General features: G+C 43.5%; 1 protein-coding gene across 9 annotated transcripts in view; it reads left to right on the forward strand.

Moving 5' to 3' along the window:
- Nucleotides 1-13,939, forward strand: part of AUTS2 (activator of transcription and developmental regulator AUTS2) — a 1,407,660-nt gene that overhangs the window by 1,380,147 nt on the left and 13,574 nt on the right. For 2 of the 9 annotated variants that reach the window (XM_060173541.1, XM_060173547.1), the window contains 7 exons: nt 573-826; nt 1,758-1,999; nt 3,690-3,734; nt 6,434-6,529; nt 9,092-9,163; nt 10,246-10,275; nt 11,954-12,025. In XM_060173541.1, coding sequence (XP_060029524.1) covers nt 573-826; nt 1,758-1,999; nt 3,690-3,734; nt 6,434-6,529; nt 9,092-9,163; nt 10,246-10,275; nt 11,954-12,025 — 811 coding nt within the window. The remainder of the gene's footprint in view (nt 1-572; nt 827-1,757; nt 2,000-3,689; nt 3,735-6,433; nt 6,530-9,091; nt 9,164-10,245; nt 10,276-11,953; nt 12,026-13,939) is intronic. The other 7 variants (XM_060173544.1, XM_060173548.1, XM_060173543.1 and 4 more) reach the window with 6 other exon arrangements.

Consider the following 13,939-nt stretch of genomic DNA (forward strand, 5'->3'; position numbering starts at 1 on the left):
CCTTGCTCCTTCACTGGTGACGAAATAGCTCCTCCCCCAAGGGCCAACCTTTGTTTTCACCTCAGACTCTTTCTGTGGTTTCCTGGCTCTGGAGGTGATGGAAGGCCCCAGTTCCTTGCCTCACCTCTTCTCTGAGCTCCTTCGATGACAGGCTGACAGGAGGTGGGCTGCACTAAGGTTCCTAAGCCTGCCTGGCAGTGCCATTGCATTTGGGGCAAGGTTACGAGTGAAGGTGAAAATGCCAAGGAATTTCTAGAAGAGCATTTTGCTACCAAGGTGAGCGTGGGCCTGTGTTTTTTAGCAGTCATTCCAGAGCCCTGTGGTGTGCAGCACCTGTAGGAGCCATTTGTTTTCTCTGGGGCTTGTGTGGAATGTTTAGAGCTGGCTTCAGAAAAAGGTTTCTGAAATACAAACTGAGGAGCTGAAAAGTCTTGAGAGGCCAGAGAAAGTGTTGAGTGCTTCAGGCCAGAAGGCAGGGTTGGTTTTAATGAATGAATGAATTAGTTTACTTTTAAAAAACTGCGCTGCTTACCTCCTTTTTCTCTCTTTTCCTTGGTGACTGACTCCGGCAGCAGTAGCAGAAGCAGCACTCCAGCAAAGACTCAGCCTGCCCCTCCTCACATTTCCCACCACCCGTCAGCCTCCCCATTCCCCCTGTCACTGCCCAACCACAGCCCCCTGCACAGCTTCACACCCACCCTGCAGCCCCCCACACACTCACATCACCCCAATATGTTTGCCCCTCCCACGGCTTTGCCTCCTCCTCCACCACTGACATCAGGGAGTCTGCAGGTCCCCGGACACCCTGCCGGGAGCACCTACTCAGGTAAGATGGGGTGCTGGGCTGCTCCCCAGGGCCTGCTGTCCTTGACTAATGGCCTCATCTGGTGGTGTGTCCCAATCAGTCTCTAGGTTTCATTAATTACAATTCTCTGCTTTATTGTATGTAATTACAACCTCCCTCCAATCCTTGGTGGGTTGTGCTTTTAAAAAAATGTGTGTCAGCCCCTATGTCAGCCTAGTATAACCTCAAGAGAACCAGGCACTGGGCCAAGGAGAGCCAGGATACTTAAAGGCAAGTGACTTTTCCTGCAAAGTTCACCCACAGAGTAGGAAACAAAGACTCTCTGTGCCTGTCATCTGGTCTCCCACAGGAATGACAAAAGGTTTCCCAGGCCCTTGTCTATAGCCTCCTCAGGTCTAGTCCTGGCTTAAGGGCTTTATTGAAGTTGAGTAGGACTTTCTGCCCTTGGGGAAGGGAAGATGGATGCACTTGAGGTATCAGTATGTTGGAGAATTTCGGGGACAGAAGTAATGAATAATACTTGTTAGGTCCTTTGTCAGGCCAAGTGTCTCAGTGTAGAATCCGCTGTAGCAATGTTAAACCTCTAAAATGTAGGGAAAAAAAAAACTCCTTGAACCCCAAAGACAACATGGGCAATACTATTGTCCCCCTGTGATAGGGAAACTGAAGCACAGATGATGACTTTCCTACTCAGCTGACAGCAACAGAACTGAAAACAGACCTCTGATCATTGATCCAGAGTCCCTCAGCAAATGTCATTGAGAAGCCACCTGTCCCTTAAAAGCAGAAAGGTTAGAGCAGGAGAGTCCAAGTGTGGCTAGGTACAGGTCCAGCCACACACCCCCTAAGAGCCCCAACTCCGCTACCCCGGGCACCACCACATCAGGGATCTCCTGCTCTGTGGGACATAGCCTTGCTGGAAAAACTGTTAACCTTCTCCCTTCTTTTCCAGAACAAGACATCCTGCGACAGGAACTGAACACACGCTTCTTGGCCTCTCAGAGTGCTGACCGCGGGGCGTCCCTGGGCCCCCCGCCTTACCTGCGGACTGAGTTCCACCAGCACCAACACCAGCACCAGCACACACACCAGCACACACACCAGCACACATTCACGCCGTTTCCCCACGCCATCCCGCCTACTGCCATCATGCCGACGCCAGCACCTCCCATGGTGCGTACCCCAGGCAGAAATGTGAGGATAAGTAGAGCACGACTCTTTTCTCATGCAGCACGGGGCTGGGGGTTGTTGGGGCATGATGGCCACTTCGGGGGCCCTTTGGCAGGAGAACCGGGACCTGAAGCAGGTTTCTTCTGGACTGTTGTGTCTGATCAGGCAGGGGAGAGAGTAAGGGGAGTATGATGCCCTTAGCTCAGTCATGTCCAGTGTTGGTAGTTAGCTTCTTCAACGACTACTTTGTTTTCTTAAACCTCCCAAGGTATAATTTCCAAACTTAAGAAAAAGAAATGTGTCTGTTTTGCATCAAACACCAACATATAATGTCCAAGGATCCTAAAAGGCAGGGTGAGGCTGGAGGAGGCCCAAATTTGGGATCCAGCCATCGGGAGCCTTACAATAGGTGCTGCACTGGCTCTGCCAGCTAGTTTCCCTGCGGTGTTAACTGCATTCTGTTTCTTGGGTTTCAAAAGGCAGTGCTTCCCAAGTGGTGTTGCCTTGTATCCACAAGAGTTCAGGGAGGCCTGCTCCCGGGAGGATGCATTGGGGGTGACATGGTCTGGACCTTTGTTGGGGAGAACATGGACCAGGAGAACCAGCTAGATGCCTTTTCACCAGTCCCTGTAGTACACAGTCACTAGGAAACTTAAGTGTCCTGAGACAGTCTTAACTCAAACAGTGAGGGTTTTCCATATAGTTCAGGAGATCCTTTCATGGGAAAAGAATACTAAAACAAGGCAACTAATGGTGAGAACAGCTTTGAATTCCAGGATTCCGAGAAGTCCCTTTCACCAGGCTTTTCATCCCTACCCAGATGATATTCGACTTAATATTTTGAAAATATTTTTAAATGGATCTTCTAAATTTTATTTACAGCGGTGTATGTCTCTGGGGTTTTACTGTCCCAGATCAACTTTTTTCAGATGGGAACACAACACCAAAGCTTGAGTGAGATGGGAGTCAGGTTCAAACCTAGGACATAATATGTAACAAAGCCAGCACACTAAAAGAAAAGTTTATTAGCATAAAAAGAGAGAGAGAGGAGGAGGGGGAGGAGGAGGGAGAGAACCAGAGCATCATCCTGGGATATTCAATGCCAGGGATCTAACTGTGTAACTCATGCCACCTCCCTGCCCACTCCATACTACGGTTTTTAAGGGGCTACTGTTTGGGGAAGGAGTTTATGCCAGTCTGAATGAGCTGTTTCACAAATGCAATCTAACAAGGGGTGGCAGTAAACACCAGGGTGATAACATTATTTAGAGGCAGCAGGGTGTGTCCTCTTTTTCTCCTCCAAGAAGATGATAGCACAACCCAGAGTACTTTCCAGAGAGAGCTGAATGCAGCTCGTTGCCAAAGTAAAAATGAGGGCAACCCTCTTGATAAATCAAGCCACATGCTCGGTTTTCTCCAGTGTATCTAAATAATTGCCTCTTTCCTCAAGTTTAGAGGGTTGGCTTGAGCAAGTCTCTAATATAGTATATAGTGAAGTCCTGTGGCCAGAACCTTCCCACACTGTACTGGTTTTCACTGTTCCTCTACTTGTGCTGGTTTTGGTCTGAGTGACTCAGGTTCTTAGAAAGGTTCCATGTACCAGAGGTGGTGGAATCTAGTGGCAGGGAAGTTTATTCAGGGCTGCCTCCACTGGAATGGTAAACAGAAATGCAGATCTTTGAAGTAACTAGCTTTTGCTTTGATCCCTTTACAGTTTGACAAATACCCTACAAAAGTTGACCCATTCTACCGGCACAGTGTGAGTCCATATTACACCTTCGCTGTAACCTCCTTTCCGTCTTGTGCTCTTGCCATGACTGGGGACCCTCCTTAACCATCTCCACAAAGACTCCCCATTGCTTTTTGTCACTTTGGGTGCTTGCTTTTGTGGTGTTTGCTGTGGATAAAGATGCAGTATCGTCTTCTAAATCAAAAGAATCAGCACTCCCATGACTTGACAACAGGGTTGAACTCCCCTGGCAGCCAGGCCTGCAAAGTGGGGTGTCTACAGTGGAATCTTGAATGCTTCAGGGGACTGAAGTCATAAGATTTCACCCACCAGTTGAAGTACCACAAAGGAGGAAAGTCTTTTATCCTTTTGACTCAGAAGTTTTAAAAATTTGAATTTTGTTTCTACTCAGGAAATGTCAAATCCCCTTCTATCTAGCTGGCTTGAAAATGAATGTAACCAATTAAGAACAAAATGACCTTAAAATTGTTTTGCTTTCTTTTTTTCTTCTCTTTAAACTCATTCATTATTTTAACAAGTACTTGGAGTTTGGGGTTGACTTTTTTGTTTTGTTTTGTTTTTTAAATTTTAAGAGTATATTCTGACACTTAAATTGGCTCTAATCTAGCTGATATGCTCAGTGATGTTTTGATTATGGAGTGAATACTGCATCGTTTTTGCCTGAAATTTTGCAAGTTTTATTTCTCAGTGGTTTATTATAATGGAACTGGAAAGACAAAGAAGATCGCTAATTGCTTGTGGCCATGTTGCATCCTCCATATTCAACTATTCTTACTTTGATTTTTTTTTATATAGTGTTATCATTTGAATAGAAGTGATGCCTAGTAGACCATCAAGGCCTGTGAATTCATTCCTCCTTTGAACTAGATAAGCAGATACTGAACTAGTTGAGATGTCAGGGATTAAAGATACTAGAACTCAGTTAAGAATTGCGTACATTCAAAAGGGACCCGAGGAAGGTCACCTCAGAAATGGAGTGAGAAGGGTGCCCACATGGCTTGCTCACTACTCTGACTGATATCAAAGCAAACCCCCACCTCCACCACCATGGCCAGTCAAAACCCCATAGACCTATTGGAGGCTCCTTTGCTCTGCAAATTATGCCACTCTTAATAGTCATTCCATTTCTGCCCATTGTCTCCTACTGAAGAAACTTTCTCAGAGAAAGTTTGGTATGTCCCAACAGGTGACTCAGGTCTGCTTCCATGGACCAAATGCATATTCCACTTCCATACAAGAGTTTCCTAGGTTGGACTTTTGGATGGTTTATATTTAATAGTCTTTCAGATATTCGGCCAGTGGGGTGCAGGGGCAGTAAGTTAGTTATGTTCTGAGGGTCAGTGGTGGAATAAGAGCCCAAACATCACGTTTTTTAATTGAAAACATTAAAGGAGAAATTCCCACCTGGAGGCAGGGTAATCGGAGTTTTAGTGTGACATGTATTTAATTACTCTGCTTCATCCACTGTAAGGAAAGGGGCCCCCCCCCTTCCTTATTATTAGTGATAGCAGATAATATGTGAAGTACTTAAGTCTCCCCTGCTTGGGGATTAGAACATTATAAGGGGAATTAAGTTGCAATGCACTCAAGTATCTAAAACACAATTTTAGACTTAAAAGTAGTTTTAAATGAGGGCACTTGGCTTGCAATCACTGTTTAAGTGGATTTAGTTCAATATCAATTAGTCTGAAAAAAACTTTGCTGCATCATTGAAGGGAGCAAAATGAAATTAAAAAAAAAAAACAGAAAAGTACGTGCTCTGAAAACAGAACTGTGAAATGTGTGTTTCAGACTAGTTAAGTGTATACATAGTGATATGGTCAGAATGAATGGAATAAGAGGCATAGACAGGCCCTTAAATATTAACATTTTAGGAGTAGGTAAAGATGTTGGTGTCTTCATTATTGCTTTATATTTCTTTCTTCCACTGTAACCTCTAAACTCTTAATTCAGCAACACTGGTAGTATTAATTCAGAATCATTATTCTTTTCACCGAGTAGTCAGAATTAAAGCATCAGATCTGGTTTTTCGGCCTCTGCTGAGCTTGTCCATCTCATAGAAAACTGGGCAGCTCCATTCAGTGTGTTCCAGTCACATTGCTTTCCCCCTTCCATAAATATTTGTCATCACTTGTAGAATGAGGCGATTAACTTGTCCTCTGGAACTGCCACTTCTAGAACAACCTAATGAAGCAAGGATTGTGAATATTCTTTCATTTCCTCAAACTATTAAACATCTAAAAGTACTAATTGAGTTTTAATGGTATAGAATCCAGGAACTCAGAGACTTGCTTCTTTTTCTTCTCTGCCCCCCTTCCTTTTTTTTTTTTTTTTTCTAATTAACATGTAATTTTCTGGGCATCTTATTTGGCTCTGCACCCCCTCCTGTTTTTGATATGCATTAAAATCTCCAACCGTTTAGGGCTTCTATCCGATTTAACAATTAATAATTAGAAAAGCTCCCTTTCTAATGATGCCCTCAGCTGGGACATCATTTGTTGGCTGATTGATTCTGAACTACTTTTAACTTTTTAAGTTAAACATTCATGGCACATCTGTGTGATCATTTCATTGTGGCTTCTTGACTAATAGCATCAAACTGAGATTACTTGGCTTGCTAATGTTGATGTCTTTCTATGGGAAGGGGATTTGAATATATCATTTGCCTCCTACTAAAGTCTTCCCCCCCCCCCCATCTCTGGCCACAGCTCTTCCATTCCTATCCTCCTGCAGTATCGGGCATTCCCCCTATGATTCCACCCACTGGCCCTTTTGGTTCACTTCAAGGAGCATTTCAGCCGAAGGTAAGAAACCTGACAGCGGAAACGCACGGGCACACGTGCGAGCAGAGCCTCAGGCCAGGCACACAGGTGGGTTCTTTATCCTCTCACCTGCCAGTGGCTACTTTTTCTCATCCAAAGTGAGTTAATTGAGCAGCTGCTCAGTGCAGTTTTTATTTTATTTTGTTCAACAATACTAATTTTCAATAATAATTCATTTTTATTCGGTATTACCCATGTAATCTCAGTTGGGCACACGCTTCCTGTGCAGAATAGGGCCAGAGACAGTACTCACTAATATGGCGCACGTCTGCCATACACATGGCCTGGGATCAAGCCCTTGGCACCATGTGGGAGGTGAGTGATGTCTCTCCTTCCTTGGGTCTCTGTCTGACTTAGGAACTATGACATCATGCATGTACAAGGAAGAACTGGGCTACACACACACACCATATATATATTTAATACAATAATGCAGAATATATAGACCTTCCCATGACTGTTGTGGACCTAATCTGTGGACCAGGAATTTTATGAAGTGTCAGATTAGCTGAGCCTTTATTAATTATAATACAATGGAAGGAAAGTGCCAAAATAAAAGGATACCCTTCCAAGTTGTGTCAAGGGTTCTTCTCTCTGTTCTTTCTGTCTCATTTGCTTGTCAGCCCCATCTGTCTGTAGATAGGCTTGCCTGTGGGTGGAGAACAATACCATCTCTTTGTACTTCTCTCCCCCACCCCTCTCTCTTGTTCTCTCTCCCTCCCCACCCTTCCACCTATGGTCACATTTGTTCAGATCAGGACTGTCATCAGTTACTAACACCCTAGTCTGAAATTAACCTTTCACCCTGTACGTTAACTCATTCTTTCCTACCTGGTTATGAGGTAGCCTGGGCTCTGAAGGTCTATATTGAATAATCCTCAGAATACTTTTTGACAACTTAAAATCTACCACTGACCCTCTTTGTTTTCTATTTACCCACCCCCCCATCAAAAAGAATAACTGTATAGGTTTGCAATCCTTTCCAGATTTTAAAGAACAATATTTTGTTATGTGAGATTTTGGTCTTGTTTTTGTTGTTTGTTGTTGGGGCTTTGCTTTGTTTTCTCAGTTCTAAAATAGAACATCAATTTGGGGTCACCGTCCCAGACTGCATAGTGCACTGTTAAAGGCAGGTTGCCTTAAAACTAGAAGTAAGGAGAGGAATTAAAAAGCATTAGGGGTGGAATGACTACACCTTGTAATCACTTTTACTGTATATAAGTGCAGTTTCTGTGCTAGGTCACATATCTGCACACAGGGCTTTTATGATGGCCCTTGCAAACCCTTCCTCCTTGGGACAAAATTTTTTTGCAGACCTACTCTTCCCCCCCCCCCCTTTTTTACTCTGTACCACTCCCTCAGACCCTGGGCTGCCCCCTCTAGGTTATAGCAAATCTCTGGTGCATCCCCAAACAGACTGGTAGGTCATTTAATAAATTAGACTATTTCCCTCACTCACAATTATCCAATCACACAGAAAACTACATCTGGGCAAGAAAGTGTCTCTCTTGGTGTTGAAATAGGCCTTTCCAGGCCATCTTACTGATTGAATATGTAGATTGCAGTTCATTAGTGGAGTTCTTCATATGTATGCAAATCAGGCTGTTAACAACTCCAGCTTAATTGTTAGTTGTACAGCAGCTGATTGCTTTTCTTTCTTTCAAGCTTTTTCTCCACCACCCTCCAGCCCCCTCCTTATACTTATAAGTATATAAGTATATATATAATACTTATATATATACTTATAGCTTTGTGCCTAAACTTGAGGCCTTTTTCCAATACCAGTGAACTTCTTGGTGGGATTTTTTTCAAAGAAAATAACCTGCTGGAATATCTTAGTGAGTCTGTCAACTACTAGAGAGTAAGGACTGCTTATGCCTACAGACCTTTTGTTGTCACTGCTCTTAATTCAGAGGACAAGAACGTATGGATAAGGTTATTATTGGTGATGTTAAGGGTGGTGGTAGTGGTAGGATTAGGGAAAACTGAGCAGAATTGCTTTAGAAATCATTTGACTGGTCGATCTGTGAGGTCCCTAAATTAGGTCCTCTTGTCCCATTTCCACCACTGCTAATGAGTAATTACTGAGTGTAATTCCTTGTTATTGTCTGACAGTTAAAATTTAGAGAGTTAGCTTAATGTCTGTGAAACACTTTCTGTTTTTCTGATGAGAAGCACCTGATACAGCAAATTATAATGATGTTCACTTATGCATTTCTTGGAATGTTTGGTGATAAAGCAAAAAACTCAGTGACAGCCAGGGACGAGGATCTGGAGGTAGATGAGAGTTCAGAGCACATGGAAGAGTTGCTTCTTTTGGAGGTCTTGGCATGACCACTTTTCTGCTTTTAGATGCTTTTGCTAAAGAAGGCAAAAGGTATCTAGTCAGGGATCTTAAGAAAACAGAGAAAGTATGTGATCACTGAAAAAAACAATAATGTATTCAAGAATGCAACACATGATTTCTGTAGTTCTAATTGAAAGCTCTCTTTCATGTCCCATACACCCTGCACCTTTTAAGCTATGGCCCCCTTTATTTTGTAGACATCCAACCCCATTGACGTCGCCACTCGACCGGGGACAGTCCCCCACACTCTGCTCCAGAAGGACCCGAGGGTACGTACAGAGTCCAGCGTGGTCTGGGTATTAGCACTTCAAGGTCTGTGCTCCTGCGGGCCTGCCAGCCTATGGCTCATGCCCTCCTTAGCTCAAGAGTGCATTGACACAAGAGAGAAACAGCATTCCCTGCCCCATGTTTGCAAGTCCAGTGCTCTGTCCACTGTAAGAAAGAAAGAACTGTCCAGTGATGTGAATGGGATGGAGCACTAAGTGCTTGTCTTTCTGGAAGTTAGACCCCCCATCCCTGTTTAGCTGGTGGGGTCAGGAAGTCAGCACCACATTGTAGCCCTGCTACTCTGAATGTGGTCAGCATCCTTTTATGCTCTAGAGCTAAATAAAATAGCCATTATGCTTTGGTTATGTTATTTATTCATAACTGTTACCTCAACGTACTTAAAAAAAAAAAAAGAAATGAAGTCCTTCTATACATAGGATCTGGCCTCGATGATTGTTGTTTTCATTCACCTCTTGAGCAGATGTGAAAAAAATGACTTTTTTTTTTTTCCCAACATCATCCTTTTCCCTAGGCTCGAGTTAGGTAGACATTGCAAATGATTCAACTCTGTTCATGTTTTTGTGATGTTTTGTGAACTTCTTGAAAATATCTAATATCTCAAGTATTGCTGTCAGTGGTCAAATCCAGAGGTTGATTCAAAAAATAAAATAAAATGACCTGGTTCTCTCTGTTAGGAAAAGACAGTTCTGTCCATATATGCCTTGGTTTCTGGACTCTGCAGCCCTGGGGCCCACACGCCCTCTGGTTTGAAAGGCCTCCAGCCAGGGAGAGCCCCTCAGATGGATCACAACATAAGCACATCCTGTTGCCAGAGGGCAAATTGCTTTCGTTGTTCGAGGGAGCCTTGTCAGCATCCTTTTACCCCAGCTTGTGTGGTGGGGGAGGGGGCGCTTGGCACTTTTGATAGTGTGAAAATGGGTTAATTATTTTCTAAAAGGGCTTCATTTAAAAGTAAAATTCTAACATTTTAATTTCCCCTCCTAATGAAGCACTACAAATTTGTTAATTAGAGCAATTGTTTGAGTGACAGGCATGTAACCAAGTTGTCATTTTCTTTTCACAGTTGACAGATCCTTTCAGACCTATGTTAAGGGTAAGAAAGCTTCTTCTAGAACTGTTTTGCAACCTCTGTTTGACTCCCTGTGGGTTAAAAATACAAATCCATTATAAGGAAATAAAAATGTGAAAACAAGAAATAAAAATGTGAAAACAAGAGGGTAGTTGGGTTTGCCAACGCATGAGATTGAAAATAGCCCAAATTGTCTTGACCGGAAGAAGAAGTGTTGGGAGAAGCCAGGCCATTGAGGTCAAGCTCAAGGATTAAAATCAACTGAGTCAAAGTCTGCTGATAACAGTTCTCTTGAAAGGTGTGACTAGTGGAAACTTCAGAGAAGACTTGCCCACAAGGCTGAATTTAGGATCTCACTGAGTTCTGTATCTGTGTCTCAGAGTCTCTTTCTGGATCTATTTACTTTAACTGGTGGATACCTCATTCTACACTCTGGTGCTGGCTTGTCACAGACATTCATTCAGCCTGTTTTTTGTGGAGGGAAGGGGCAAACTACAAGTTTTGCTTTGCTAACAACTTGACAGGCCTGAAGGTTGTCCATCAATGGATAAATGCTGGCTTGGGGTGAGGAAGCTGGTTGGATAGCAGATAGATAGTAGATTTCCCGCTATATTTAATCCATTTCTGGTACATATAGCTCACTTTCTCCCTAGAAAAATAGGCTTGTGTCATCACTTAGGTGATTGCAAATGGCCCATAATTTCATTATGAGGAAGGAAAACTGGTCCCCAACTTAAATCTTCCTCTTTTTTTCCTTTTTATTATATTTATTTATTTATTTATTGGATAGAGACAGCCAGAAATTGAGAGGGAAGGGCATAAGAGAGAGAGAAAGACAGGGAAACACCTGCAGTCCTGCTTCACCACTCGTGAAGCTTTCCCCCTTCAGAGGATCAAACATGGGTCCTTCTGCATTGTGACATAGGCGCTCAACCAGGTGTGTGTCCACAGCTATGGGGTAGACGATTTAGCAGGAGTAGACACAGAGGAAGGTGTGCCCCATACGTGGTCCAACAGAATGTGTCCACAGACACTCTTGCTCCTAAATGACCTGAAATCATAAAGGGGAGTTTGTGACACGCTTCCTTCCTGGGGAGGAAAATTTGGTTTCTTCCTTTGTCTCCTTTCTTCCTTTTTTCTTTCCAGTTCCTTCCTTGCTTCCTTCTTCCCTTTCTTCCTTCTTTCCTTTAACTGAGAAATGAACAGTTCTTCAATAAAACTGGTAAATCTCTTTGTCCTACTCTGGGAATTACAGAAACACACAGTATTGGGGAGGTTGTGACAGGTCCTGTACTCTCTCTTGTTTTGAGCTGATTCACAGACATTCACTAATTAGCTCTTCTGAGCAGCTGATTTGCATTCTAGCATGGCCACGTTTGTTAAGTGGGGCTCCATGCTCCCAGGTCTGCCAGCTGGCACCAGAAAAGAAAGAGAGAAGAGGCACAGAGAGGGTTTCCTCAGGCTTTGACCATCTTGTCCTTGGTAACCGGCAGGGCCTTTTCAAGTGTGGTTTTCTGAGTGGCCTGGGCACTGCAGAACTGCTGAGAGGACACAGTTGGAGAAAGGGTACAAAGCACTCTTGTTTCCAGGAAAAATATACAGCCAAGCCTCTGTAGCCAAAATTGGATGAAAGCTTTGGGGGACTGAAGGTGCTCTGTCTGAATGGCCTTTTTTCTGACCACGATGTTCACTTTTATTCCAGAAACCAGGGAAGTGGTGTGCTATGCATGTGCACATTGCCTGGCAGATCTACCACCACCAACAGAAAGTTAAGGTCAGTCTTGCTCTTCTAGCCTCGGGGAGAGGAATGGGACTGGGTGGCATTTGGCTATCTGCATCTTGATTTGCAGAATCAAATCCCTCTTGAAAAAGCTATTTTTTAAAAAATGATGTTATTGATCTAAAGAGCTTAAGTATGGATTAAACCCTAAACATAAAGGTTTGGGAATGTTAAGTATTTCATATGGAAAATATTTAGCATCTGGGAAGAGCTATACTTGCATATTTTCTGTGAGAATCATTGCATTCTTGCCACCTTAAGGCTTGAGGAAAACAACAGCGTGTTTGGTGTCCTAAGTGATGCTCCATTAGCATGGAGTAGTGTTGGAAATAGCTCTTTTGGAAGTTGGACTTGGTCTGCAGTGAGCTAGTCCTCTTGATGACCACTACTCGTGATCAGAGTACCATCGATGCTTCCCAGAACTACCTTGCCTGTCCGGGGGTGATTTTTCTCTTCTTGGCTATGATGTTATCATAGCCAAGGCATTCCAGGCCTTACCAGGTTCTTCATGACACATTAGGGGAAAGGCCAGAAACGCCCATAGGGAGCCTGGCTCCACATTAGTACTTAGTGCTGGAAACAAAAAACAGGGAATCTATGGCCACCTTAGTAAATTAAACCACACAAATTGTTTTAGGCCTTCTGTAACATAAGAGCTACATTTAGGGGATCTAGGAGGTAGGGCACTGGCTCTGGACTCTCAAACCAGATGTGCCAAGTTTGACCACTGGCATCAAATGTACCAGTGATGCTGGCAGGTGTATTCCCTTTCTTTCTCTTGTAAAATAAATGGAATAATAAAGTATTTTACATGACTTTTTTTTTCCTTTTGTTGCCCTTGTTGTTTTTCATTGTTGTTGTAGTTATTATTGTTGTTGTTGTTGATATCATCGTTGTTGGATAAGACAGAAATGGAGAGAGGAAGGGAAGACGGGGCGGGGGGAGAAAGATAGACACCTGCATACCTGCTTCACTGCCTGTGAAGCGACTCCCCTGCAGGTAGGGGGCTGGGGGCTCGAACCGGGACTCTTAAGCCAGTCCTTGCACTTTGCACCACATACGCTTAACCGTCTGACTCCCTACATTTTTTATTTATTTTACCAGAGCACTGCTCAGCTGTGTCTTATTGTGGTGCTGGGAATTGAACCTGGGACCTCAGAGGCTCTTCAATCACCTTTTTTTTTTTTTAAACAAAAAACAAGATCTGTAAATGAAATTAAAATGAGACAGAACTGTCACAAGTCCGGGTTTTACAGTCTGGGTGTTTACTACTTATGTAACTCTGCCTAGAAAAAAAATGTGAGAAGGCTACCAAGTCACTATAATAAGCTTTAGTTAATCCACTTTTCCAGGAGCAGGCTTTTAGTTGTAGCAACATTTGGGAACCATCAAGAGAATAATTTAAAAAGCCAGTAATCAGGGAGGGAAGTCATCATAGAATTTTTTTTTGTAATGCTCAAGTGATTAAAAAAGGGGGATGGCTGGACAGTAACACAGCAGGTTAAGCACACATGACACAAAGCTCAAGGGCCGGCGTAAGGACCCTGGTTTGAGCCCCCAGCTCCCCACCTACAGGGGGTTGCTTCACAAGTGGCGAAGCAGGTCTGCATGTGTCTTTCTCCCCTCTCTCAATTTCTCTCTGTTGTATCCATCAACAACAGCTATAACAACAATAACTATTACAACAAGGACAACAAAATGGGAAAAATGGCCTCCAGGAGCAGTAGATTCATAGTGCAGGCTCCGAGCCCCAGCGATAACCCTGGAGGCAAAAACAACAACAACAAGAAATTAGCCTAGTTGAAAGCTAAGAGACCAGTCCCTGTGAATGAGGTCACTGAGGTTTTTGTTTTGGTGCCAATGCCAGCTCTTTCTGGTCCAAAGAAATTACCCACTCACTCCATAGGA

Source organism: Erinaceus europaeus, chromosome 15 (genome assembly GCF_950295315.1).
Source record: "Erinaceus europaeus chromosome 15, mEriEur2.1, whole genome shotgun sequence".
NCBI classification, from domain to species: domain Eukaryota; kingdom Metazoa; phylum Chordata; class Mammalia; order Eulipotyphla; family Erinaceidae; genus Erinaceus; species Erinaceus europaeus.